The 27,847-nt window shown below is 54.7% G+C and overlaps 2 protein-coding genes across 5 annotated transcripts in view; one reads left to right on the forward strand and one right to left on the reverse strand.

Moving 5' to 3' along the window:
- Positions 1 to 432: 432 nt before the first annotated feature.
- Positions 433 to 8,559, reverse strand: NODAL (nodal growth differentiation factor). 2 transcript variants are annotated; one of them, XM_070612015.1, is made up of 3 exons: positions 8,316 to 8,559; positions 3,418 to 4,115; positions 433 to 1,792 (listed from the first exon to the last, which is right to left on the reverse strand). In XM_070612015.1, exons 1-3 carry the CDS (start codon positions 8,509 to 8,511, stop codon positions 1,640 to 1,642), a joined length of 1,047 nt encoding a protein of 348 aa, XP_070468116.1. In that variant the 5' UTR covers positions 8,512 to 8,559; the 3' UTR covers positions 433 to 1,639. The 2 variants fall into 2 exon arrangements, with proteins under 2 accessions (XP_070468116.1, XP_070468121.1); XM_070612020.1 differs by lacking the exon at positions 8,316 to 8,559 and adding an exon at positions 7,474 to 8,014.
- Positions 8,560 to 18,497: 9,938 nt separating this feature from the next.
- Positions 18,498 to 27,847, forward strand: part of PALD1 (phosphatase domain containing paladin 1) — a 95,904-nt gene continuing 86,554 nt past the window's right edge. The window contains exon 1 of one of the 3 annotated variants that reach the window (XR_011537958.1): positions 18,498 to 18,594. The gene's annotated coding sequence lies outside the window, so the exon portion shown is untranslated. The remainder of the gene's footprint in view (positions 18,595 to 27,847) is intronic. The other 2 variants (XR_011537963.1, XM_070612062.1) reach the window with 2 other exon arrangements.

Genomic DNA, 27,847 nt, shown 5'->3' on the forward strand with positions numbered 1-27,847 from the left:
GGCTCCCCAGCCCCGTTGTTAGAATTCTCCAAGTCAGATGCAGAATCCTATTGTCCTTCTGCATTGTGGTTCCAGCAGGTCTAGTTGCACTCTAGGAAGTGAGCAGCTGGATCAACTTTGTTGCTGCATCAAGGCATTAAGGTTTCTTAAGCCCAGGCCCTGGGAGAGGCTGGGCCAGGATTACTACCTTGACTCAACCAAGGCTGCAGCTGAGTCACTTGTAAACCCAGCAAGGGTTCCCATATGATGGGAATCCCTTTTCTAAGGCTGGAGCACAAGTCAACGGGCTTCTTGGAAAAGCAGGGGTAGATTTACTGTGGACTCACATTCAAAATAAAACGCGCCCCCCACCCCCCCACCCCCCCACCAAACAAACAAAAAAAAATACAGCCTCTGTTTTGGCAATGCTCAACAAGGTTAGCTGATAAGAGAAAAGCAGAATCGCTGCCTGGGTGTTTTCATCCAGAAGGCGAAGACTTGTGCTCAGGTGTTTGGTGGTAGAGATTCCTACAAGAAAACTTGGGTTCCTTTTGCTGTGCTGCTATGTGGAATCTGAAATTAAGCCAGTCTTAGGACCCTAAGCAACCAAAGAGCTGATAAAGGTAAGGCTCAGCAGGCTTCAGAAGCTTTAGAGGGAGATGGGCATAAGGCCCAGAGGACAGTCTGGCTTAAAGCTCACGCCTCTTCTGAGCCTGCCAATGGCCGTTTAACAGGAATGCACTGGGATCCACCTGCTTTCATTTCACAGGACAAGGCTGAGCAGTGAATTTTTCACCTGAGGTCACACAGCTCCTCAGTGGCTGAGCTGCAACCATAACCCAAGTCTCCTGCCACCCAGGGCAGGGCCTCCACTGGATAGGAAGCTCAGGGGCCCCATTAATAGTACGCACTGAGAGATGGAGATGAACTGTCGCCAGCTTTAATAGACTCGGATTGTGTCTGCTCAAGCAGACTGGCTCGGGGATGTCCGAGAGCTCCAGCTCTGTAGTCCAAGGTGGCCAGTTCTCTTGGACGAATTTCTGCCTCCCTTCAAAGGCACCAGCTGGCCTAGAAGGACCATACAATGGCTTTATTGTTTGTGCAACTCATTAGCAGAGATCCACTCCAGGGAGCCTCTGGACAAGGCCAACAGATTGCTCCTGGCCAGCCAGAAAGATGTGGGGGCTCCCCGGCCCAGCCTGAGGCAACGAGAGCCAACTGTTTTTAACTCAACACAGTCATACTTAATCTTTTGGGGGGGGGGTGTCAAAGACTGCTTTTGAGAATACATAAAAGTTATAAACAACCTTGTCCCACCTCAAAAATAAATGTACATATGCCCCAACTTTTGCATACAATTTCCGGGGGTTCACAGGTTAAAAAAAGTCACATACAGAACTCTCATACTAGTGCTTTTACTGCCTCTGTCTGTCCTGTAAAGAGAAGACCCAGCAAGCCCACATCCCAGGCTTCCTCCTCCCTCTCCTGACGGCGGCTGGGCTCCACGGAGCTTTCATGAACACAGTGGGCAGCCCTCAGGTCTGGTGGACAGAGCAACTTTCCCCTCTTGGTTTGCCCTCATTGGATCAGATGGTTATGTGTCTTCCAGGAGCTTCCCAACCTTCCAGGGCACAGGCAAATCCAACACCCCTCCAGGATCTCAAAGGCACCCACATTCTTCCACGATCATGTCTCTGTGGTGGTCTAGAAGGACTCTGCCGTTGTCCACGTACAGCATGCTCAGTGGCTTGGTCTTGACTGGGGCACAGCAGGTGGAAGGGACCCGGTGGGGCTGGTACCGTTTCAGCAGGCTCTGTGAAAGGGAGGAGAGGGGTCAATTCACACGCCAATAGTCAAGTCAGAAGAGTGTCATTTCAGGGTAAAGGGTGAAAAAGCTACAGAGCGTTAAAAGCAGTTTCTGGGTACAAAAATAGAAGAGAGTGTTTTCATAAAGGAATCAGTATGCCAATACATCATCAACCTTCACACCTAAAATAACTTTATCTTTTTTTAAAACAGCCTTTAAATAGAAGATTTCTAAAAGCTATATGTGGGTAGAGCAGTAGCTAACTTACATGTTCTATTGTTCTGGTCTAGAGTGAATACCAGTTTAAAAAATATTCCAAGAAACTCCTGGTTTAGTTCCAGAAATATGAAGCAGAAGAGAGTCATGCGGAAATTCCTGTGGGATTAGCTTTGTTGCCCAGAGAAGGGCAAACAGAGTCAATGGGAGAAAAGGTAACAACTCCTGGGCTTTCCGGAACTGGGCCCTGTCCCTGGGGTCCAGTGATGTCTTTTCAGATCAAAGTGTCAGAGTTGGCGCCCGGGACTGTCTGGGTCTGTGGTTCCCTCTGATCGTGCTGCATGTAGGTTGGTGGAGCAAAGGGGCCTGGGAGAGGCTCAGGAGGGCCTTTGCCCAGGACAGGTTCTCCAGGGTGCTGGCCCCCACCAGTGCCTCCACTGCATGAGCTCAGCCCATGTGCTCCCCAGAGCCTCAAGCCCGCCTGAGGCTTGGCATGAAGGATGTACTATGGGTCCAAGAGTTCTGAGTCTACGCTTCATGGAGTGACGTAAAAACACTTTGGTTCCATATGACCTTTGAGAGCAGGGCAGGGCCACCATATTAGGCTCTATTCTCTGCTTTCTCCATCTCATTCTCCTTCCATTCCTCTCCCTCCACCACCTTCTAGAACTTAGGTTGACAGTGGCACCTGGTGACAGCCTCTGGCCTTATTTACTCCTGCCAAATGGGTGTCTAACTCCTGTTTTAGGCAGCAAAAGTACAGTAGCTGGAACAATATTATCTCAACCACGGCCCTATAAACATGGCCCCCATTTTATCAGTTAATCACAGACTTCTAGTAATGATAATACAACATCAAACAGGCCTGTTATCTGCCATCTACTGTACACGTGGTATGCATATCATCTCATTTAACCCTTCAACATCCCTATGAAATATGCATTGCTATCCCCATTTTACAGGTAGGAAAACTGAGGCCCAGAGAGTAAGCAACTTGATCAATATTGCACAGCTAATAAGTAAGAATCAAACCCAGGCCTGTCTATCCCCAAACTGCAGATTCTGAACTTCCTTTCCTAGAATGTCAGGGCTGTGGAGGAGCTGAGACCCACTGGTCTACACCCTCCACTCCTGACTTTATGAACAATAAGGAAAAAGTCCTAGGAAAGCAATGTGTTCAAGGCTGCCCAATGGGGCATGACTCCACGTGGGCTCTCTGAGGATGCTGTCATTGGTCATCTCTATATCCTTAGGACCTAGCACAGGACCTGGCACACTGTAGGTGCTTCAACAACTGCACGAATGAACACAGTAACTCAATAGCAAAGCTGGAGACCTGTTGCCCTGATCTGGCAGTATGGCCATTTCTCCCCATCAGCTTACTGTCTCCCCTCCCCTAGGCCTTGGGGTCGCACCTGGATGTAGGCATGGTTGGTCGGATGGAACTCCTCCCCCACGGGGTTAGGACACTCGCCCTCACAGCGATAGGCATTGTACTGCTTGGGGTAGATGATCCAGGAGCCCCATCCAATCACGTTGAAGTCCACCTGGAACTTGACCTTCCGACACAGTTGGCTTCTGTCTGGCAAGTGATGTCGACGGTGCCTCCTGTCCCTCTCCCGGGAGAGCTGTCCCTCCTGGGCCCGCCAGGAGCTCTCAGCTTCCCAGAGCAAGGTAGAGCCACCCAGCCGCCTCTGCTCCGGGGACAGGTTGGAGTAAAGCATGAGGAGCACGTCAGCGACAGGCGGTGTGGGAGGCTGCTGCCAACACTCTCCAGCCAAACTGGACATCTGCTCCTCCAGCTCCCCAGGGTGCTTCAGCCACTTGGAGAGTGGCCTGGTCACCTCCAGGACCATGCTGCCTGAGGAAAAGGTCACCTGGGACTGGGTGACAGTGAACAGGTCCATCCGAAGACGTTCCAGGCAGTAGGCTGGGTCCTGATCCGCCTCCAGCTTCGGCTGGTGGAAAATCTCAATGGAGAGCGGGACGTCAAGGGGAAGGTCCAGAGGGCTGGACAGCTGCAGCCGGAGCTCAGCCGACACCAGATCCTCTTCTTGGCTCAGGAAGGAGAAGTCAAAAGCAAAGGTCCAGTTCTGCCCATCCACCTCCACATCTGGGTGGGAAAAACCAGGAAGGAAGCAGGGTGAGTGGGGGCCTCCTGCAGCCTCACGGCAGGTAACAACAACCATAGCTCCTGCTTGAGCCCTTACCGTATATAAATCCTCTCTCTTAATCCTCACTCAACCCTATGAGTTGCGGCCGTTATTGAGTCCATTTTAGAGATGAAGAAAATTGAGGCTCACAGAGGTTAAGTCACCTGCCCAAGGTGTCATTGGAAGGTGGCAGACAGAGCCAAGAATAAACGTGGATTGTCCAGCTGCAAAGCCCAAACTCCAACCCACGGATCTGCCGTCCTCCCTCAATACGCTCCGCAGCCAGAGAACAATGGGTAAAAATTAGATGGGTTCGCCTCCCCCGTCCTCTCTCCCCTCACACTCGCAGTCTAAGGCCAAGCCCTGAGCTTTCGGACCTAAATTCACCCGCGACCCTGGAGTCAAGCGCCTTCCCAGGCTCTGCGTGCTCGTTGGAAAGACCTGGCCCACAGGCACAAGGAAGTTGTGTGCATACTGTGGAAAAGCTCGTGGTTCTCAGGGAGGAACAGGCAACAGAAGCCAAAGACTGGCCACCTTCTCCCCACCAGTTCCTAAAGATGAAGGCAGAAACTTCAGGAGTTTTTGGCAAGCTTACAATTAGGCTTCTATGGGCGTTCTAAACTTGACTTTGCACTGACTTTCGCACTTTCCCACCCAGAGGTCTCTCCTACCTGCCTGCAGGGCACCCACCTCTCCCGCCCCAAGTCATTCACACACGCCCCCCAGGCCTGTTCCACCCACCCAAGACAACCAAACCCAAACTGCAGAAGAGGAATATGGAGGAAGCACATCCCGTTTATTTGAGTCCTGGACTGATTTGGTCTGGTGTCTGGGAATAGGACGTATTTGTGGATTTTCAGGGCACCTAAAAGTGATCTTTAACTTTTTTTCAAACCTAGTTTCCTCTTCTTTGCAATGGGAATAGTAATGCCCTACCCATCTCTGCACAATCATGAGGACCCAGGGAAATAAAGAGGTTTGAAGGTTTATTGCTAAATAAAAGTTAGGGATTCACTAGAAATAAAAGCAGTAGCCCTTTCATGAACAGACGCCAGAGGGAGAAATGATCTCAGATTTAGGGCTGCTCTGGGCAGACACACAACAGTTTATTTCTTTAACGTCTCATAGGGCATCTTTGGTCAGAGAGTGAATTTCTCTGCAAGTCGAGCCTGCACTGGAAGGGGGCAATTCCCAGCTCCAGCCCCCGGGCAGCTTCTCCCAGCCCATCTCTAGCTGTTCTTTTTCACTTAATTTCCACTTCCCTCCTCATTAGCACCCGCAGGGGGCAATAACCGGCCCCTGACTAGCGACTCTTCCCCAGAGGTGTGGGGAGGAGGCTGACATAGCCAGTGCCCATTGCAGCACCACCTGGTCGCCAGGGTATTAGGTGGGACATGCGGCAACGCCTGGCCAGCTGCACCAGGAGATACAAAGGTATTATCTCAAGTTCCACAAATGGCCTTTCAGAGGAAGGCATCCATTGGTTAAGAGCAGTGGCCCTGGTGCCTCCTGTGATGGTCCAAATCCTGCCACTTGCCATTTAACAATGGGCAGGGTACTCTCTGAGGCCTTCTCTGGGCCTCAGTTTCCCTTTGTAAAAGGGAGATGGTGACAGTATCCACCTCACAGAGGTGTTGTGATTTGCTGAGATAATGCATGTAAACTTTGCCGAGCACAACAACCAAAGAGCAATCAACGCTGGCCGTCATCAACCCCTCCTTATTACTGCCCAGGCCCAAAGTTAGAAAGGAAGGTGTCCTGGCAGTGAGAGACCTGGACAGGGGAACGAAGCCATCTGTTACCAGGACGGGCAGTGTGCACGGAGAGGCAAGGAGGACATTACTCGTTCCTGCTGGAAGAGTCTGGGACTCCACACCCCACCCCCAGCCGAGGGCTCCCTGGGACACAGTGCTGATAGGTTCTCTTCGAGTTGGCTCCAGCTCCTCTCAGAATGGGACGTCTAATCTGTTGGGGGTCAATGATGCCTGAGGAAAGCTAAGAATGCTCTCCCCAGAAAAAGCTGCCCCTTGCACTTACACAATAAATGTGATTTGGGGTTGGGCATGAGGAAGGGGTCCATGGACACCCTGAAACCCATCCATACACTGAATGCAGACTTGGCCACATAGGCCCCAGGGAACTCCTGAGCCACCTCCAATTCTAAAGAAGGAAGTGGTTGTGCTCCTGCCCTTGGATTCCCTCCTTACACACGGTGCCGGGGCCAAGTAAGGTGACGGACTCCAAAGAAACGGAGGGTGTGCGTGTGACACCGAGTGCCCACTCTACAGTATTATAAATTATAAAGGGAATTCCCACTAACTGCTTCTCCACCCAAGTGTTTTACAAGCACTGTCACCTTAACCGTCCGCCACTGTTAGCACTACGTTGCAGAGGAGGAAACCAACCGAAGGTCCAGAGTGAAGGTGGTTAAGCAGTGACAGCCGAAGACGCAAACCCAGTTTGGTTAGACTCCAACACCCACTGCCGCTGGGCCGGTGCGGCTGACAAAGAAACCCAAGAGGGAGAGGAGCCGGCTTGGGACATCGCTTCTCCATCAGCCTCCCCGAGGCAGGCTGTTCTGGCTGTTTTTAAAAAACACACCAATTGACAACAATGTGAATGTACTTAATGCCACTGTGCACTTAAAAATGGTTAAAATGGTAAATTTTGTTTTGCATATTTTACCACACACACACACAGATGAGGCAGAAAGCCAGCCTGTCCCCTAACAAAAGAGAAAACTAGAGGAATCAACTGAAAGGCCAGGGACACACAAGGGATTGGGAAGCAGGGTTTGAGGGCCCAGCACCCAGTTTTCCAGACTCCCAGGTGATCGAGTCACCACAAACCTTCGAGAACTCTCCCGGAGGAGGCAGTGAACTGGAAAAGTGCATCCCCCCTTTGCCCAGTCCCACCCCCCTGCGGCTTTCTGGCAGAGACGTCTAGCACTCCAATAATTTTCAAAGTGCCCCGCCCCTCGGGTGTGTCTGGCTGGTCCCCAGATGACCCTTCCGGAGAGGGTCATCAGCGTCTGACCCCAGTCGTGGCAGGCCAGGGAGCTACGAGCCCCTACCCCCAGACCACAAGGGGCCGGCGGGTGGCCAGTCAGATCAAATCATCAGATGTGGATTGGGACCCAGCCCCAGGGAGGCCGTCTGGCCCCCGGCAGGCAGAAGGAGGAGCGGAGGTTCAGGGCTCTGTGCCCCCCATCCCGCCACACCCCTCCCCCCCCAGGCGCCAGGATGTGGATTGCGTCGGGGGAAGGGAACCTGCGGGAAAGAGACCCCACGGGAAGGGCTCCCTCTGCTCAACACCCACCTGTCCGCCGCGCCCGGCATCCAGAACGAGCTGCCCCCTCCTCGTGGGCAATACTCCTAGGTCACCATGGTCCCCCCCACCCGCCGCCAAATCTAGGCTCCGAATCCGGAGTCACCCGGGACACCGACATCCGGGCTCAAGGACCCAACCCTGCCTCAGTTCTTGATGTCGGGGCGCCCCATCTCTAATCTCAGATCTCTGAACCCTGATCCCTGATAGGACATGCTTGATACCAGGTTTCGAAGCTCGCTCTCAGCCTGAGACACTCCGAACTCCAGACCCGGGGACCCATTCACCCTCACTCGCAAAATGAAAAATGAAAAAAATTCGACAAGACAAAATAATCGTAGCAATAATAGCGACCACTTATTCTTACTATGCCTGGTTTTGGGTAAGCGTCTTCTGTGCCTTGTCACCTAGCCCTCGCCACAGACTTGTCAGGGATGTACTATTTCCCCATTCTACAGATGCGGAAACCGAGGCGCCCGGAGGTTACGTAATTTAACAAGATCTCAGGGCTACATGGCGCGATCGGGCTCCCACCCAGCATACAGTACCGCGACCTAGCCATTCTAAACCAGAACGCGGAACGCAGAGGGCTCCGTCCAGGACACAGCCCGGACGCCAGAATCCCCGCCATCCACCAGCCCCGCGCCCCGAGCCAATGCAGACGTCGAGACCCCCCAGACCCAGACCCTGGACGCGCCCTCCGAGCGCGTCGCTACGCCCCCGACCGCGGCAGCCCCAGCCCCCGGCCCGCTCGGGATCCTTCCAGAGTCCATGGGCAGGACGCGGCCCGAGGCGCTTCGGGCGGCTCGGCGGGGCCGGGCGGGGCAGCCCACCTTGCGCCTGCAGGCTGCGGATGATGTCTGCCCGGGGCAGCGGGTCGCGGTAGAGGCTCAGCATATACGCGAGAGGGGACGGCGACGAGGGCTCCCCACGCGTACGAAGGGGCACGGGAGCCACCGTCGCGGCGCCCGCCTGGAGCAGGGCCCACCCGGCGTGCAGCAGGAGGAACGGCAGGCGGCGGGCGTGCATGGTGGGCGGCGGGCCTGGGAGCGGCGCCTCCGCCTCTTATATCCTGGGTCTTCGCAGCCGCCCCGCCCCTGCCCTTCCTCCGAGGGGAAAGCTTTAAGATCGTATACACCCCACCCCGGGGAGGGGGGTAGACCCCAGAGGGAGCCCCTGCTAAGGACAGGCGTGCCTTGAGCCTGGTAGGGAGGAGACCCCAGAGGTGGAGGAGCCGTTAGGGCCAGGGACCGCCTACTTTGCTCGGTCGGGGCATCCTGGCACCCTGCTACTCTAGATACTAAAGGCCTTGTTTCTGAGACGTAGTAGGTTTGTCGCTGGCAAACTAATTCCCAGGTCAGAATCGTGTCTTCCTTACTCTGCTTCACCTGGCACCCCTGCCCTTTCCTGTCCTCAGGCTGCAGATGGAGCAGGCTCAACAAGGAGCAGGTAGGGAATGGCATGGACCCTGGGGACTCTGAAGCAGGCTGCAGCCCTACACTGGCTTAGGGTGCTTCAGCCGGCCAGATCTGTGCAGCCTTCCAGGACACTGTCCAGAAGGCCTCTGGGAGCACCCCTGGCCTTATCTGGCAAGGCCCGTCTGGAGGGCTGGCCTCTGGGAAACTACTGGGTACCAGGAGTTGCTGGAACAAAGGTGAGCTCTAGATGAAGCCACACGGACCCTGCTTCAAATATGGAAGTGCTCTCCCAGGGAAGACAGAGGGTCCCCGTGACCTGACCAGGATGAAAGACGGACTTCTCCATCGGAAAAGCGAAGTATTCAGCAGAAGCTAGAGCCTGGGGTGTAGCTCCCCGGGTGACCCTGGCCCTCACGAAGGGGACACTTGCGTGTCGTCAGGCTCTTGTCTTCACAGGTGCACAGCACCCCGGTGATTTCAGGAAAAGTGTTGCCAGTGCTGTCCATGTCCTGCAGTCCCTGCCCGCCGGGCAGTTACTCCAGGAGACTCGGGTTTCCGCTCAGGACCTCCCACTTCCCTCTCTCCGGGCTCTGCTTTCCTCATCTGCACAACAGTGCTCCTGGCCTGGCCTCCCTTCCAGGTGCAGAATCAGGTCAAAGCTGGAATTACCTTTAAAGAAATGTAAATCCCAGTCCGTTGTCTGGCCGCAGCTGTCTTCCTCAGCTCAGGAGGGCTCTTTCTCCCCCACCCCTCTGCCCTTTCCAAGCCCTGACAAGCACATTAGCAGCTGGCTGGCATTTACTGCAACACTTACTCTGTGCCAGGCACGTCTCGGCTCCTTTCACAGGATGCTGCCAGCTCCAAAGAACCCCAGCCATGAGCAGGTGTTAGACAATGGAAGGAGGCCCAGCCAGCTCAGCCAGGAGCTCCGAACCGGTGTCGGGGGAAGCCATCCCACCCAGCAGGAAGGGACCTCTTCTAGGAGAGACCCGGGTTGCAGACCCACACCGGCCACGGGACCTAGACAGCCTGCTCACCCTGCCAACTGTTCGTTCCTTAAAGTTGGGGACTGTTTTGTTCATCGTGCTCTCCTCGCAGTGCATGTCTTGGTTGGGCCCCAAAGAATCTTAAGTAAATAAATCAATGAATGGCATGTTTCCGGACTGGCCCGAAGGTAAGTATCACCTGGGCTGTTTGTTAAACTGTTGATTCCCGAGTCCCAATCCGGACCTTTCAGAGTTAGAATTTGGAGAGAGGGTTAGGTAATCTGTGTGTTTAACACGCACCCCTGTGAGTCTTCCCAGACAACTTTGAAAACCTGGGTGGGCTGGGTTACAGATTGGCACCCAACTCTCTGCGTTCAGCTTCCTCATCTGTAAGACATGCCTGGAAATACCTCCTTCCATACGGAGTAAATTAAACGAATGCTAAAATGGTTTGCAAGCTCTAAAACCTGGTGTATTTGTAAAGCCTTATGCATATAGGTATTATTATGGGTGCACCGTGGTTCTCATCTGACTTCCCCAGTCTGGGGCTCGCTGGCTCTGGATTGTCAGCCCCGGCCCTCTGCATCAGAGCCCCCGCAGAGGCACAGGCACCTTCACACAGTGAGAGATCGCCGTCAGTGCTGTGGGAGCCCCTGACGAGGACACGGGAGCACGTGAATGAAGAACACGAAGAATGGCAACACGGGAGGTACAGACAGCTAGACAGAGGTATGGGAGTCAGCCCCCCCAAAACCCAGGTCTCCGCAGTCCCCACGTGTCCTGGAATCCAGGTGGTCCCAGTTTAAACAGGGACATTTGGCACAAGCAGTCTTATCCACCAAGATTGGAGAAGGAACAACAAAGACGATATATTTACTTCCCATACAGACCAGACGCTTCTTGAAATTGAGGGTACCGCTCTATCCATCCTGTGTCCCTAGCACTATGTGTCACATAGTAGATGCTCGATAAATGTTTCAGTTAAAATGAATGATAATAACAAGAGCTACCATTTATTGAGCACCTAAAGCAATAGGCACTCTGCTAATGATTGCATTGATTTTATCATCGTCTGTACTTCAGGGCTTAGAGAACAGAGGCTCAGAGGGAAGAAGGTAACTTGCTCAAGGCCGCAAATTTACAACTGGAAACAGCCAGTAAGTGAAAGGCCAGGTCTGCTCGTTACCCAAACCCATGCTTTTAGCCCTATTGCTTCCCTATCAATGAGAGGGTGAACATGTGCCCTGTACAAAGACCTTAAAAAACTCTCAGATAAAAGTCTGGGCTTTCCCAGGGTCTGTGAGCGCAGACAGCTCGTTTCTGATGTGTATTGGTCCAGAGCTGTGTCGGGGCCTGGAGGTGCTCTCTGACCAGCAAGAGCGACTCTGTCAAGGCCCGGCCATCACTGACCTTTCTCCAGCTCTGGCACCCTGGAAGAACTCGAGTCTCTGTCCCCTCCTCAAGACAGAGGCTGACAGCAACCCTTCTCATTTTTCAGGACATTCATTCATCCAGGATGCATTTCCGCAAGAAGGACCAGAAGTGTCCTCTACCCAGGAAGGGAGTGACACCTTCTCACTTCCCCTGCCCCAGACAGACTGACCGACAGATTACCTGACCTGGGAGATAACCTTTGAGGGCCATCCCGGCTGGCTGGAGGGTGGGGGGCAAAGTCCCTTGAAGTTCTCGAATGCTTTCCGTCAGGCTGTTCCGGACCCTCCTTCGACATGAGCAACGTTATGCGGCGTGGTTAAGTGCCAGGCTCAGTGAGGTCAGGCTGCCAGGAGGCAGAATCTGGATCCTTCTCTGTCACCACTTGGGCACATTAGACCGTCACGTATCATCTTGAATCTTCTGCTTCCTGGGCTGAAAAATGGAGATAAAGGGTACTATCTACCTGACAGAAATGTTGTAAGTAGTCAATGTGAGTAAAGCGCATAGTGCATAGACATCTGGTCGTTTGTTTATTCATTCGTTGAACAAACCTGCTTATGTGGTGAGTCTAAGGCAGGTGAACTCCAAGTGCTGGCTTCTCGGGGAGCCAAGGCAGGACGGCTGTTGAGTTCTGCGCATATTCAATGAGCATTTTCTATGTCAGGGTGACACTGGCTGTCTTCCCATGTATGTCAGCCTATCGAAGCCTGTGTGATCCTGTTCAGCCCTTGCTGAAGCTCTGTGAGGCATGTAAGGCATTTCAGAGATGGGGACACTGAGGTAGGGAGGAATTAAATAGTGTAAGTTTTGTAAGGGTGAAGGGCATCTGCTTTTTCATGTCCCTTCAGTGCCCAGCAGAGCTCCTGGCACACAGGAACTCACTAAATACATGTCAAGTGGGTGAATGAATCCCGTATTCATTGAAGCAGGTGCCCCGCACACCTCTCCCTGCACGTGCTCCTTCTGCACACAGCCTCCCACTGTTGCCACTTTATCCGCCTGCTAAACTCCTACTCAGCTATCAAGACACAGCCTAAAACTCGCCTCCTCTGCAACCCTGTCACTAGCTCCCCAGCAAGTGGGCCAAGCCCTCTTCAAAGTAAAGCATTGTAGAGCAGTTGTCTAAGCCTCTTCTGTCGCCGCCAGCAGACCGTGAGCTCCCTGGAAGCAGGGACGGCTCCCAGCTCGTTCCTCTCCGAAGCCCAGCCCCTGATTCATAACTGACTGTCGCTTGCTGTCCTCGTCAGCCTAAACGAATGACTGCGATGATGGAGGCAGGTCGAAGCACAGGCTTCTTTCTGGCTTCCATCCTCGGCACTCGCCCACCCCTTCTGTTACCCCCGCTGCTGGGCTTGGAGGCCGACACCCAGGGCCGAGCTGTGCTGTGTCGGCACCTCTGCTGAGCACACGTGGCTCTCCGTGATCTGGAGATGGAGACCCCGTACGGCCCTCCCCCACCATCCCCTGGCACCCCAAGGGCACTCCAGGCCCATGGAAACGCCTACCCTTCCCCAGAGTTCAAAGCTGCTCCTCCTCTGCCCAGACGGTTCAGCCCCCTCTTCCTTCACACAGACCACTCCTGTTCACCCCACAGACTCCAGCTCAAGGATCTCCTCTTCCAAGCCTTCCTCAGGTGCTCTCCCTCCGCCTTCAGGCACCCTCCCTGCCCCATTCAGGCTCTGACCCAGCTGCTTTTTGTTGACGGGTTGAGGTCCTTGAGCCCCTAGTTGTTTTCCGCCAGCAAGCCTGGAGTGCAGTTTGCTGGATATTCTTCAGAGTGCTCGGCGAGGGGCCTGGCAAGGTTGCAAACCCCGCACCTGCAGCCAGCCTCGGCTGATAGCAGGGTTTTGTCTGCCTCCAGCGGTATTTTGAAAGGCTTTTATTTAAATTGCCAACACTGAAAATTCTTAAGATTTTGCATGAAATAGGTTTTTCATCATTTGAGAAGTGGAAAGGTCTTGGCCCTCGTTTCAACATGGCAAACGGTCCCTAATGCTGAATGGCACCTGCTTCCTTTAGGCAAGGTCTCTTCTCTAAGGTGCAGCTTCTTATGCCCATTTGCCTGTCCCTGAAGACAAACGAGTTTGAGACCCTTGCATGTGCTGCATGAGAGAAAGACACTGGAATCAGTTAGGAAACGCAGGCTCAGGAGTGTTTGGGTTGGGCTGCCCCGTGTCCTCCTCCACAGGGACTAACCCATGGATTGTGAGTACCTGGCCTAGGCTGATGAGATGGAAATAACCTATTGTTTAGTAAGTGCTTGCATCATCTGGTTGACCCCTCCTTTCACCCCTAGGGAGGACATTGGGTATTTACTCCCATTTTACAGGTAAGGAAACTGAGGCTCGGGGCGTTTAGCAGCTTGCCTGAGATGGAAGACCTAGCCAGGGGTGAAGCCGTGATGGACCCTCAGTCATTCTGACTGGATACTACCACGTCCCAGCACAGTCATTTGTGGCCTCCCTTGCACAGAGAGGCCCTTCCCTCTGACCCTGTCTAAACTGACCTCCTGCACTCTGTCACCTCACCCTGTTCCTTCATTTCCTCCACAGCACTTTCACGGTCGGAAATCCGCTTGTTTGGTTTGGTGCTGTTGGTTTATTTTGTCTGTTCCCCTCCCCCAGCACTGGCCTAAACCAGATTGCCTGTCTGTTCAGTTCGCCATAGAACCCCCAGCACAGCTCTTGATACAAGCGCTCAGAACATATACGTTGAATGAATACATTTAACCCAGCCCCCGGACTGGGGGACACAGAGGTAAGACGGCGAGGCTAAGGGAGGCACGTCTTGATCCGGTGGCCACCAAAAGGACGTAAACCCCTGTAGGTCACTAGCTGCTTCTGGTTTCAAGTTCTTCCCCCTCACTCTCCTGAGCATGTGGTGGGGTAGACAGTAGATGCTCAATATATGCGCCTGTCTTGGCACACCGATGTCTTAATGTCAGCAGAATGCCTTCTTAGTGCTCCTGGCTCCTTATGAACACGATTCATGTTATTGCGCCTTCTCTGTGCATCACTTACGCCACCTCTCACCGCCATTCTCTCTCGTGATCCTTGCAGGAGCTGTGTGACCTGCAGGGCTGGGAGCACCCTCAGGGAGCTGGTAGGGGCCAGGGCTGTCTAACTGAGTCTCCTACTCCCTGCAGCCCCTCCTGGGTGGAGCCGAGGCCTCACTTGTGGTTCCCACAGGGTCAGGAGGTGAAGGCTTGGCCTGGCCTGGGAAACAAACAGAGAGACCACCAGGAGGATGCTCTCCTCCCACCCCGGAAGCTTCTCAGGGATTCCCACAGCGCAGCCAGCCACCCCTGCCTCCTGCCTCCCACGTCCCCGTCTCCCCTCCACTGAGAGGCATTGGTGCCGAAGCTGAGCTGGAGTTGGATGACCCAGCTGAGCCTGGGGCTGCCAGAAGCCTCCGTGCGCGCGTGTGTGTAGAGGGCGAGGAAAAGAATCTGCACTCAGAACGAAGTGCTTTCTGTGGGAGTAAGGCCTGCTAGGGAGCGCTCACGGTGTGCCAGCACCAACCGTGCCAAGGGCTTGATATACGCCAGTAGCTCGGTGTTTCCCCAAACTGCTTGATCATAATAATCCCCGGGGCACTTAGTAAAACTAAAGGGAGTCCCAAAAGTCATAGTGCGCTTTTTCCAGTGCTTTTTTAAGCTTTAATAGCTTCAAAAGTATAAATGATAGAAACTTACAAAAACCACCCTTTGATAGTTTAATTATTTAGTTTTGTGAATTTTTAATAATAGATTTTTAATTTTTTTATTTCAGTCAACATGGCTATCTTCAAAAAACATTAAAATTAAAATTTCATTTTTCAACATTCAAAACAACCCCAATGCCATCGGGGGTGACCGGATAAAGAAGTCGCGGTGTACCTAGACACTGGAGCACTCCTCGACAATAAAAAGGAACGAACTGGTGCTGGATGCAACAGGACGAATCTTAAAATGATGGTGCTGAGGTCAAGAAGCCAGACGAAAGGTAGTATCTACTGTGTGATTGAATTTATATAAAATTCTAGAAAATGCAAACTAATGTTTGCAGACAAGCACATCGGTTGCAGAATGTGGATCAAGGTTGTCTGGGGAGAGGGGTGAGGGAGGAATTACAGAGGGGCACAAGGAAGGTTGTAGGGGTGAGAAATATGTTCATTATCCTGATGTAGTGATGGTTGGACACATACGACAAAGCTTACCGGAAAGTAAATTTTAAATATTTGCAACTGTTGTGTGTCAATTACACCTTACTAAAGCTGTAAAAATGAATGTAAGTGTAATAAACTTTTAAATTATAAAAGTTATTATTCAAAATTTGTAAAACTAAATAAACAGGAGGTTTAGATAATCAAACGTTGATGTTCTTTGTCAATTTGAAGCATTCGTATTTCTGAAATAGAAGTATACTTGATAGAATATACGTCTACTAAAGCTTAGAAGTGCACTAAACCCTTGGGACACCGAAGTCTTGTAGGTCTAGAGACACGGGACAGGAGCCCCTGTCTTCCAGCGAGTCTTACTAGGTAAGCTGGGAAACAGCATCATCTCTTTCTCTTTCTCTCTCTGGCTTCCCACAAACCCATGAGGTAGCTGCTTCTGTTGGCTTCTTTCTAGAGATGAGGTGTCTGAGGCGCAGAGAGGCTAGGTGACTTGCCAAGGGTCAGGCAGTTAGTTAATGGCAGGGCTAGAATTTGGGCACAGGCCTTCTGGCTCCAAAGCCCACACTTGGGGTAACTCAGGCAGGGTGGGGGGACTTGCATCTCCAAAGTCCCCAAGCCCTGTGCCCTGTTAGCCACTGACCATGGGGCTGGCAGGATCCCAGGCTGGTGCACCCCCCCTCACATCAAAGGGCCCCAGACTTCAAAGGCAGCTGGAGGGGAGGTGCACATACCTGGCTGGCTGTGTAGGGAAGCGGGGGAGGCTAATGTGATTAACCCTGACCCAGTGGGGTGGGAAGTGTCTTCCTGGAGTGGATAATTCAATGGAAGCATCTTGAATACATTCTCACCCAATACCCACCCTCAGAGCTTTTCATTCCATGGCTACTAACAGAACCTCTAGACCTGGGAATTAGGGTGAGATGGGGGCTGTGCCAAATGGGTGTCCATTCCACAGATAGAAAACGGGTTGGAAGCCAGCTGTTACCAGTTGTGTGCCAGGCATAGCGCTGAGTGCCTTGGACACGTGCCTTGTGCACAGCTGCAGGGAGCTGCTTTTGCCTTGTCTTCGTTGATAGAATTACTCCCATTTTACTGATGAGCACACTGAGGCTTGGACCACTTGAATACCAGCCCCGGGTCAAGTAGGTACTAAGCAGCCAAGCTGGAATTGGAGCCCAGGTCTGTTTGACTCTAATCCTCAGTCTCCATCCCGTCATTCAAGAGTGGACAAACAGCTGGGACCCCAGGGTGTTCTGGTCTTTGCTTCACTCTGGCATGAGGGCAGCAGGTATGAGGTAGTGCTGTGCTTGTCTGCCCACTTACCATGCTCACATCTTTGGGGAACAGGGACCAGGCAATCCAATGCTGACACAATGTCCCCATGATGTGAGATGAGCCCCCATTCCCTCATCCCGTGGCTCCCACATCTGTCCCTCATGTCCCAATCATTGTCCCACTAATCCTCTGCCCCATCGCTCCCCTGACAGAGGCTGCCATCTCAGAGCCAGAGGACCAGGTTATGAAGTCTGAGGGAGGCTACGTCCGCCCGCCCCCCGCCCCCCCCCCCATCTCCAGCCTTGGCCACACTGGCTTCCTTCCCAGGGGACATCCTGGCTCAACCTCCTTTCCAGCCCCCTCCTGGCTCCCAGAACCCTTGCCTTCCCCCTCCCTCAGCTCCCCTTTTCTGTCCCCACTGCAGGCTGCCCCTCAGAACCTGTTCTTTCCCCACTGGTGAGATCTGAGATCAATGACCCTTTTTCTGCCTGTATCTGCCTCAGGTGCTGAGCTGCCCCAGCAGGGCGGCAGGGATGGTAACTGAGATTCAGAGAGGCCGGCCCTGCGGGGGGAGTCCAGCCAAGGAAACTCCCTGAGGGCAGAGGGGGGAGGAGGGGTTGGCTTCAATTAGTAGCAGTTAGACTGTGGTGTGTGGGGAGGGGGGTAGAGGGGGAGGGGGCTGGGAAAACTCCTCTCAGCTCAACCCTGACCAGTGGGTGACCTTGGCCAAGCCGCATGGTGGCCTCCTTGAGTCTTGGTCTCCGCATCTAGGATGGTTCCCAGCTCTGTCCCCGTACTTGGTTGTCCTGGGCTTGCTGGAGATCCAAGACCACGGGGCAGAGTGCTTTCTGACACTCAGGTCCTGCACATGTGGGCCTGGCAGCTTCTTCCTCCTCTGCTCATCCCTACCAGCTGAGAAAATGCTACAAAAATTTCTCCCTTAATTTGTGTGTATTGCACTTTTCTGAGTACAAAATTAACCTACATTCTCTGTAGAAAATTTGCATAGTATGTAACAGTACATAGAGGAAGAGAAAAAACTCCTCCACTGATCCTGTGATCCAGATGTGACTGCGTTAATATTTTGGGGTATGTCTCCCATTTTTCCCCCTTAGGCATTTATGTGCTCGTACATCTTTTACTCAGAAGAATCACAATGTGTGAACTTTTCTGTAAACTGCTTCTTTCATGCAAACTGAACATCTTTCTATGCCAATAAGCATCCTTCTCCACTATCATCTAAAAATAAATGTTGCTTATTTCAAAGACTTCCTCCTCCTCCAGGAAGCCACCCTGGATTTCTCCAGCCCAAATTGCGTCTTTCTCAGGGCCCTTACATCATTCCCCCTATTACCCACCTCCTCTTAGACTATGAGCTTCCAGGGTGCAGAAGTCTCCTCTGGCCGCCTGCACTCAGTGCCCTGTGTACAATAGGTGCTAATAAATAAGGCTGAAAAGGTACTTGTATCATAGAGCTTGCTTTCCCCAGGAAGGTTCTTATCCAGAGGTGACGGAGGTAAAGGAGAGGAGCACTGGACTTGGAGTAAAAGTAAAGCCCTTCAGCGTGCGTGCCTGCCTCTGGCTTTGCCTTCTTGACTGGGGAGAAGGGTAGTAAAGGGATGTGTGTGGGGTGGTGCCCAGGCCCGCCTGGCGCGGCGCCCGGGTCCAGCGAGGCGCCCGGAGGCTTGCGGAATGGCAGACGCCAGGGGCCGGGGCGGTGAGCGCGCCTGGCCGACGCCCAGGCCCCCGCCCCGTGGGAAAGCGCGGAGGGCGACCCGAGACAACTCTGCCAGCGCGCAGAGCAGGCTGCGGCGCGAGAGGACCGCAGGCCGAAGGCGGCGGTGAGTGTCCCCGGGCCGGGCGGGCGGGGGGCGTTGTTGCGGGTCCCCAGCGCGGCAGGTGGTGCTGTCTTGTCTGCTGAGCCCTCCACCGGGCGCCGCCCCGCGGGGGGTCCCGCCGCCACCCCCGGGTCCCGGACGCGAGTCCCGCTGAACAGGGGCACTCTGGGTGAGTCCCCGCCGGGGCCTGGTGTTCAGGGCTCTGGGGTCAGCTGGCTGTGTCCCCCTCCCCACTCCGGGCCTCCGTCCAACAGCCTTTCTCCTGCCGCTGGCGGGGAGGGGTGGCACGTGCCACCTGGTAAACTGTGGCGGCCCGAGGGTGAAGTTATAGCTCAGGGCCATGTGCAGAGCCCCCGCTGGTGCCAGGCTGGCGCTGGGGTGGGGGGCAGGAGGGGCAGCGGTCACTCGCGCCTCCATCGCCTTTTTGTGCTCCTCCGTGCTTCCTACGCCCAGGCTGCGCTGGGCTCGGGGAGCAGAGACGCTGTTCCGACCCCGGCCCCAGGGGCCCCTCTACCGCGGCCACGGCCGCAGTTCCTCCGAGTCCACCCGGAGACACACCCGTCAGAACACTTTGCACAGTTATCTCCTTTACCGCTCACGGCTCTACAGGGTGCGTACTGACAGGTGATGTCACTTGCTTGAGGCGGAGGCAGCCAACAGGTGGATTACCTTGAGGAAGCTAAAGTTTCAGACCCTTCCGAGGTCCCCAGCCCGAATTTTGTATTTGTGTTTTCGTACTGTTTTCCTTTAAAAGTCCTCTCCCCCAACAATATGAGGCTCAGGCCCCCTAACAAGTGACCTCTCCGAAGCCCGGGTCTGTCTGCTGTCCTCCCCACGCTGCCCCGGGGCGGGGGTGCAGCAGGAGTACTGGGCCGGGCACTGCAGGCCTGGCTGGGAGGGAAGGGCACGCAGACCCGGTCGAGGGGTGTACCTCACCTCAGCGCGATTCTTGGCTTTCCACGACTCCAAGTGGCTTGGCACACCTCCCCACCGCGCCCCGCCCTTTGCCTGCTGTGGAAGGAGCAGGCTTCTGCAGAGCCCTCGTGTGACCCGGGCCCCTCCCCGGGGCTCGGTTTCCCTCATCAGAGGAAGGAGTGGTCATTCCAGGAGTGACGGCAGAGATCAGGGTGAAAGGGGAAGGAGCCCACGGGGCTATGGAGAGCTGCTGGGTCCCGCAGCCTCGCCCGTGTCCCTCATGCTTCCCCTGACGCCCCTCCCATCGCGCTCACCACCGCCACCGCAACCCCCTCCAGCTGCTGCGTCTCCTTCTCACAGCCACGTTGTGATGGGGCTGCCCCCACATTCCCCGCCTCCCTGTCCCTCTTCACCCCCAAAAGTGCTTCCCACCTCCACCCCCATGGAATCTATCCGCTTTGGGACACTTTGTGTTGCCAAATTGGTCTGGCTCTGCTTGGCCTTGCAGCAGCCTTTGACATGGCTGAAAGGCTCCCTTACCCCTTGGCTTCTGTGCCACCAAACTTCCTTCCCACTTCCCTGTTCCCTCCTGCTCAGTCCTCTTGGACTCCTCCAGCGACCCCCCCCCCCCCACTCCCCGCTCTGATGGCTCCCTTCCCTCCCTACTACATGCTTCCTCTGGCAGGGGAGGGGGGGTGGGGTGGGGGGGGCGTCTTGCCTGATGCTATGGTCCCCTGCCTTTCTCTACCCTAGACCTCTCCTCTGAGCTCAGGACCCCTAATCCACCTGTCTGTCTGTGCATCCCCCTTGGGCTCCCTCATGGGCATCTTGAGCTCCCTGCTCCGAGCGAGACTGAGCCCTTGCTGTGCTCCTTGCCCACTGTTCCCACTTCACTCAAGCCCCTCCCTCTACCTAGTTACTCAGCCGGGTGTCCTGATCCCTTCCTCCCCCCACATCCAATCCAATACGGCCCTGGCCCTGCCGAGTCTGCTCCTCTCTATCTCCTCTGTCTCCCCTGGTCCCAGCCACCATCCTCTCTCGCCTGGACAACTGCAACGGCCTCCTCACTGGTCTCCCTGCCTCCGCCCTGGACCTTCTAATCCGCTCCTCGCAGGAGCTGCTGCGGCAGATGGAACTGCAGCTCTTCCCTTTGCATTCGGGTCAAATACAAGCTCTGGAAGCCCTGGCCCGAGTGCCTCGTTGCTCTCCAGCTGCAGCAGCCTTCTTTCAGTTTCTGGAATTTGATGGGCTTGTTCCCACCTCGGGGCCTTTGTCCTTGCCATCCCCTCTGCCTGGAATGCCCTTTCTCCCACTCTGCCTGGCAAACGCCTCTTCAGTCTTCAAGTCTTCGCTTAAACATGAGCTCCTTGGAGAGGCCTCCCGCAGCCACCCTGCCTAAAGACGACCCCCTGCACTCCCTCAGAGCACCCTGGAGTGTCCCTTCAGAGCACTCATGTCAGCTGTGGTTATGTCTTTACTTGGCACTATTGGTTCACGTCTGCGTCTTCCACCAGCCTGTAATCGCCATGAGGGCTGCTGGATTTACCATCTGTGTTGCTCTGCATCCCCTGCTCTTAGCTCGGTGCCCGGCATACAGTGGGCACCGGGAAATACCTGTGGCGAGGGAGAGGAGAGGCTGGCCGCCGAGGCTGCCCTGCCGCCATCTGCCCAGCAGGTGGCCTCCCAGGGCAGAGCTTCGCCTCCAGAGCTGGGTACCCACAGCAGTCCTCAGATTCCAGGACAGCTCCCATCCCAATCCCGGAGCCCCCAGTTGGAGATCCAAATGGCAGGTGCTGAAGCCAGGCTGCCCTCTTCTGCCTTCCTGTCCAGAGGGCCCTCTGCATTTCTCTTGCTTCTTGGAGACTGTGGCTCTGCCTCGTGGTTATTTTTACCGTCTCCAGCAGGGGGCTAGCAGCAACTTGAAGCCAGAGGCTGGATGGAACCCATGTCTTTTTCCTTGGTGCCTGTGCAGAGCTCAGAAAACAAACTGAATGACTAGAGGGAAAACGAAATGATGCTGCCGTGGTGAGGCTGTGCTCCTAGTGCTTGACCTTAAGTCTTTGGAGCCCAGCTACCTGGGTTCTAATCCTGGCTCTGTTGCTTCCTATCTGTGACTTAGGGGAAGTTACTTAACCAGTCTGTGCCTCGTTTTCCTCCTCTGTAGAGTGGGCATAGTACGTACCTCATAGGATTATTGTGAGACTAGAATGAAGACATATATGAAAAGTATTTAGAATGGTGCCTGGCATATTATAAATGCTCTGTGAATGACGCGTTTTTATTGGACAATTTTTTACCCCCTACTGGAACTCCCCAATCCCAGATGCAGGAGAGACTGCCCACCGTTGCACTGGGCACAACTATGCGTGCTTGTGCATGGCACACACATGCACACTTACACAGGAAAAAGTGTAGGAACGATACGCAACTCTCCCAGCTGCAGCTCGGGCAGGCCACGGGCCCTCCCTCACCAGAACAGGGGAGTCCGCAGGCGCCCTGTCGCCTTCCTGGCGATGTGCCTCCTGCACTCAGTGCCCTTAGCTTGGCAGGACAGGTTGCCATGGCAGCGGGTGACCAGGCCTGTAGGCGGGGACAGTGCTGGCCCTGGCTGAGCTCTCTGGCTTTTTAGAGGAGGATGGCTTCCTGCCAAGACACAGGCCCTCCTGCTGCCCAGGAGTTCAGCTGGCTTGGGCAGCCATGGCCACACCAGGAGCCCACCACAGTCTGCCTGCTTGGGAACTGGAGGCTGAGCCAGTTGCTCACTCCTGGGCATTCCCCAGCCCTGGGCACATGACGCTTTTTTTTTTTTTTTTTTGAGCGAGGTTAGCCCTGAGCTAACTAGTGCCAATCCTCCTCTTTTTGCTGAGGAAGACTGGCCCTGAGCTAACATCCGTGTCCATCTTCCTCTACTTTATTTGTAGGATGCCTACCGCAGCATGGCTTGACAAGCGGTGCCATGTCTGCACCCAGGATCCGAACTGGCAAGCCCCGGGCCACCGAAGCAGAACGTGCACACTTAATCACTGCACCACCGGGCCGGCCTCCACATGACACTTTTGCCTGTTCCTCACACTCCACTAGGAAGGTCTGGCACAGGCCTTTCTCCACTGCCCCACAGTGAGCCCCCAAGAGTTCAGGTTGTGCCCAGCACATAGTAGGCCTCTCTTGCCTGTTCGTGGGGTGAGTGAAAAAATAAAAAGTGAATTCCCTCTCACCACCTGGAAGAGAGTACAGTTGTGAGACATAATCTGACCTGCTCTAGAGACGGCCTGTTCATCACACAAATACTTATTTAGTACCTACTGTGTGCCAGCATTGCTCTAGGTGGAGCCAAGATTTGAACCCAGATAGAAACGTTCCTGCTCTCATGGAGCTGACATCCTAGGAGGGGGAGAAAGACGATAAAGAAACAAGCCAATGGGCCACGGAAGATATCAGATTAACGATGGGCGCTGTGCTGAGAATTCCAGCAGGTGATGCAACAGCGAGGGGGGCAGAGAGAGAGAGAGAGGGAGAAAGAGAGAGGAAGGAAGGGAGTGGCTGCTGCAGGTGGGGGCGGCAGGGAAGGCCTCTGCAAGGAGGCGACATCTGCATGAAGACCTAAGTGGAAGGAAGGAAGAACATTCTAGGAAGAGGGACCAGCAAGCGCAATGGCCCTGAGGAGGGACCACAGTTGGCCAGTTTGAGGGACTGAAAGAAGTTAGGCTGGAACATAGAGGGCGAAGGGGATGAGGAAAATAGTACCGCAAGGTGCACTGATCTTAAAGTCAAACCTGGTGAATTTTCGCAGGTGCACATGTCCGTGTAACCCCTCCCCAGGTCAAGATACAGAACATTGCCAGCTCCCTCCCACTCAGGGTTGCCCCTCACCTGGAGGCGCCCACTCTTCTGACCTCGGTCATCCTAGGCTAGGTTTGCCTGTCTTGGGACTTCGTCTACTTGATGGAATCTTACTCTCCACTCTCGTTTGCGTCCGGCTTCTTTCACTCGCCGAGTCCGTGACGTTCACCCGTGGTGTTGCGTGTAGGGGTAGCTTGTTCACTTTAGTTGCTGGGGAGAATTCCCCTGTGAGACGATGCCATACTCTATTTATCCATTCTTCTCTTGATGGGCATTTCAGTTGTTTTCAAGTTTTTGGCTGGTCTGAATAATGCCGCTAGGCACATTATTGTACATGGAATGCCCTACAAAGCATGTCTGTGCTTTTAGGTATGCTGTGTATGCTGGTGGGGGGTCAGCTAGTTCTCCCCTTTCATTTTACAGGTGGGGAGACAGCCCCAGAGAAGGGAATGGACTTACCCCAAATTACCCAGGCAATCAGCGGCTGAGGGGTGAGACTGCTGACACTTTGTGCACAGCAGCTTATGCTAGGCAGAAGGGTCCCCGGAAGGGAAGAGGAGAGAGAGAATATCTTTTGAGCATCTTCTGCATTTCAGGTCCTCCCTAGGTGTTCTGTCCCTTGCTGTAATCCTTAAAAGAGCCCCACCGGTCAGGTGTTGTTCTGCCTGTTTTACAGATGACGGGCGTAGCCTAAGAGATGTATTTACAGGAGTGGAGTCGGAACTCGGCAGGCCTGTCTGATTCTGAAGCCGGACCCCTTCCGTGACACACTGCCACCCAGGGCTGCAAAGCCGGAGTACAGAGCCCTTGGGGAGAGAGGAAACCTGAGGGGCTCCTTGGATCTGGGGGGTCTCCAGGCGGGATGGGGTGCAGCAGGAAGAAATGGCCCAGGTGAGAACAGACCCCCACTGGCCTGTATTTCCCTTCTGGAGGAGGCTCAGGGTTGAGTCAGCTCACCAGGCCTCAAGCCCCAGCTTGGTGGTTAACTTGCTGTGTGACCTGGGGCCAGGCACTGCCTCTCTGTGCCTCTGGTACCTTCCAGCTCTGACTTTCTGAGTTGGGTTTGGGGCTGGGAGTCTCCAGGCCTTCATTGACCTGACAGGTGTTCCTTGCTCCAGGGCTGCGGCCCTGGAGGCTGGAGGGGAGAGGCGGCTGTGGGACTTCCAAGATCACCCTATGGGGCTGTGTGTGGTCTCCACCTCCCACACACTGGTCTTCCTAGTTAGAGCAGGACCTTGGCCCACTTGGGACTTCTTAGGAAGGATTTTTTGTGTGTGTGGCAATTATTTCCTCCATTCTGTGGGTTGTCTTTTTCTTTTTTTAGTTGTGGTAAAATATGCATAACATAAAATTGACCATTTTAAACCTTTTTTTTAATTGCTTTCTGGTGAGGAAGATTGGCCCCGAGCTAACATCTGTTGCCAATCTTCCTTTCTTTTTCTCCTTCCCAAAGGCCCAGCACATAGTTGTATATTCTAGTTCTTCTCTATGGGACGCTGCCACAGCATGGCATGGTGAGCGGCATGTAGGTCCACGCCCAGGATCTGAACCTGTGAACCCTGGGCTGCCAAAGCGGAGCACACCAACTTAACCACTATGTGCCACTGGGCCGGTGCATCCCCACTATAACCATTTTTAAGTGTACAGTTCACTGGGTAACTACATTCACACTGTTGCACGACCATCACCACCATCCATTGCCAGAACTTATTCCTCTGCCTCATCTCCAACAGTGACTGGGAGAGACTTTTTTTAATAGTGGCTTTGGGAGGGGAGGTGGGGGCATCCCTCCCCGGGTGACCTGGGGAAGCTGTGAGAGGAAGTGAGGGAATGTGGAACAATCTGGTGAGAAAAGGCAGGAATTTACGGGAGAAACCCGGGCCCCTCAGGGGAGATGGGCATGCTCACCTCTGAGCCCCTGCCCCCCCCAGGGCTTTCCTGACCCCCTGCTCTGGGCTCTTTATTTCCTTCCTTCGGCCTCCAACTGCCAGCTTCCCCTCGCCCCATCCTGGCTTCTCTTTCTTTCCCCTGCCAAACAGTGGGCATGTTAACCACTTCACTGACTCCTGCCCGCAGCGGGTCAGCGCTGCACCCCCTTCAGAGATTTGGAGTGGGGAGTGGTGGGGGACAGACTGGGAACTGTGTGGGGGGCCCCAGAAGGGGATTTGTCCACAAGTTTCTAAACGTCAAATGTCAGCTGGGTGTGAAGTCAGAGCCAGGAGACCAGCTTCCTGGGGGGTAGAGGGGTGCTGAGTGGTGGGAGAAAGAAAGAAGGGTTTCATCACCATCATCTTGGCCCCCTTGGGAAAGAGCCCCCGAGGGGCCTGGAGCTAGAATAACAATTAAGGCCTGTTCTGCTCCTGGAGGTTCCCAGCGGCCTTTGAAAGCCCCGGGATGTTCAGCTGGAGAAGTTTGGGTGCATGGGTGTGAGATGGAATTTCTCAAATATGTGAAAGGCAGTCCGCCCCCCCAGGAGGAGGTCCATGTGCTTTGGTGGTCCCAGGGTGGAGGGGAACAGGACCGTGTGGGGACTGAGGCGGGTGACTGGGAAGTGGATGTCAGATTCGTGTGAAGAGAAGGCCCAGCGTGGTTCTGCAGGGATGTCTCCCTAGGGAGACTTCCAGCCTGGTGCCTCAGTTTCCTCCCACGTAGAGGGACGACCTGACTGTCTTGCCCGGAAGAGGCAGGTGAGGGGCATAGGGCAAGGTTTTTAAGGAAGCTCCCCTGCTCCGGGGCCTGAGCGTGGAGCCCCCTCCCCTGTGCCCCCAGAGGGGCCCCTGCCCAGGACTTCTTGTGGCCGTACTGCAGTGGACAGAGCACGGTAGGCTTCAGGTCGGGGGGCCGCCCTCGGACGAGTGACAGCACCACTCCGAGCCACAGCACCTTGGGAGGTGGGAGCGGCACCGACTTCTCAGGTTGGCGGAGAAGAGCCAATGTGATAATTTTGAGAAAGCCCTTGTAGCCCAAAAAGCACTTTATGGACCTTGGCTCCATGCTTGGCATACAGTAGGTGCCCAGGGCTTGCTTCTGAACTTCTTCCTTGTTTCCTCTGCCCAGGACCACCTCTTCCAGTGGAAGTGGCTGCCCTGCAGTGGTTGTGGGCTTGGCCTGGCCAGTCATACAAGCATTTACTAAGCTCCTAGTATATGCCATGCCCTGGGCTGGAACACAGAGATGACAATGTGTATTCCCCTGCCCACTGTTGCCTAGTGGTGGAGGGGACAGGCAAGTCAATGGGTCCTGCCAGGGGTGGCAGCCTTGAGGTGTGCTGCTCTGAGCTCCCTTCCAGGGAACCTGCCTCAGGATGCATTAGCTGACTGCCCCGAGCCAGCACCTCAGAATTCACTGCTGCCTTCATAGAGGCCACCATCTCCCTGGGCTGCTTCTGGCCACTGGCTGAGCCTGGGGCCCTTCCTCCCAACCCTCCTTTCTGCTCCCGTCCTTGCACAGGTGTGGTCTGAAGGCCCTCACCACTCACCCCTGCCCCCTGGCCCCTCGTTTTCCACAGGCATTTCCTCCGATTAACCTCTGGCACTGCTAACCTTGCCTTGGTTCTGCTTTCCAGTGGATGGGAACTCATGCGCAGTGTAAAGTGGCACGTGCACTGACCGAGCGGCGCCAGTGATCCCGAGCGGAGCCTTGCAGGCCAGGCTCTGAGGGCAGGCCAGAGGGGACATCAGCTGTCTCGCTCGCTTGCTGGAGCATGTGGGCAGCCAAGTGTTGTGGGTAGGGAAAGGCGAGCTTTGAAGTCAGGCTGCCTGGTGTGAATCCCATCTCTGCCCCTTACCAGCTGTGCCCTGGGGCAGGTTGGTTCACGTCCCTGAGCCTCAGTTTCCTCATCTGCTCCAGGAGGATAAGGTGACTCCTGCCTCCTGGGGTGGGCATGAGGTTTCAGTGAGTTAATGCCCATTAACTGTGGCAGAGTAAAGGCTCAGGGTCTCTCCTTGCTCCTTTGCTGCCCCCTCCCCTGAGGAGAGAAGACCGTGCAGGGGAGGGGGCAAGATGCCATCTCGGAACCCACTGCCTCTAGCCCCAGAAGGCACCTTGGATGTGGGGGTGTATGTGCTCCAAGGAACCTTGGCCGGCACACTCTTAAGTGAAGAGGAGTTGGCCTCACCTGGGCCCCTGCCAGCTGCAGGTGGGTGGGGGCAGCCAGAATCTTGGTAGAAGGGCCAGCAGCTAAAAGTTGATTGGCCTGTTGCAGCCGGAAGAGGCCCTTGGAGACACTTGGCCCTGTGGCTCCCAAACACCAGACATTCGACTGCTGCCTTAGATCCAGCCGGGGGCTCTCCCAGGCTCCAGCCCTGGGGGTTCTGGCTTAGTGGGGCTGGAGTGGAGCCTGGGAATCTGTGGTCCACCCCCTCCCACTGGCGATTCAAATGTATACACAGACAGGCTGGGGAGCAACTGTCCAGTCCTGGCCCCAGTTTGACCTGTGACTGCCAGGACAGTGAATGCCTGTCTCAGATGGCCTGGGGGGTGCCTGCGGGGCCTTCCAAGC

The sequence above is a fragment of the Equus przewalskii genome, chromosome 1 (genome assembly GCF_037783145.1).
Source record: "Equus przewalskii isolate Varuska chromosome 1, EquPr2, whole genome shotgun sequence".
In the NCBI taxonomy this organism is placed as follows: Eukaryota; Metazoa; Chordata; class Mammalia; order Perissodactyla; family Equidae; genus Equus; species Equus przewalskii.

What these genes read in the sequence shown, in the direction of transcription:
- NODAL (XM_070612015.1), bottom strand. Translation starts at nt 8,511, where the DNA reads ATGCACGCCCGCCGCCTGCCGTTCCTCCTGCTGCACGCCGGGTGGGCC. An exon ending in CCGCAGCCTGCAGGCGCAAG is followed by an intron (nt 4,116 to 8,315) that starts GTGGGCTGCCCC and finishes TTTCCCACCCAG; the next exon opens with ATGTGGAGGTGGATGGGCAG. An exon ending in CCAACCATGCCTACATCCAG is followed by an intron (nt 1,793 to 3,417) that starts GTGCGACCCCAA and finishes TCCCTTTCACAG; the next exon opens with AGCCTGCTGAAACGGTACCA.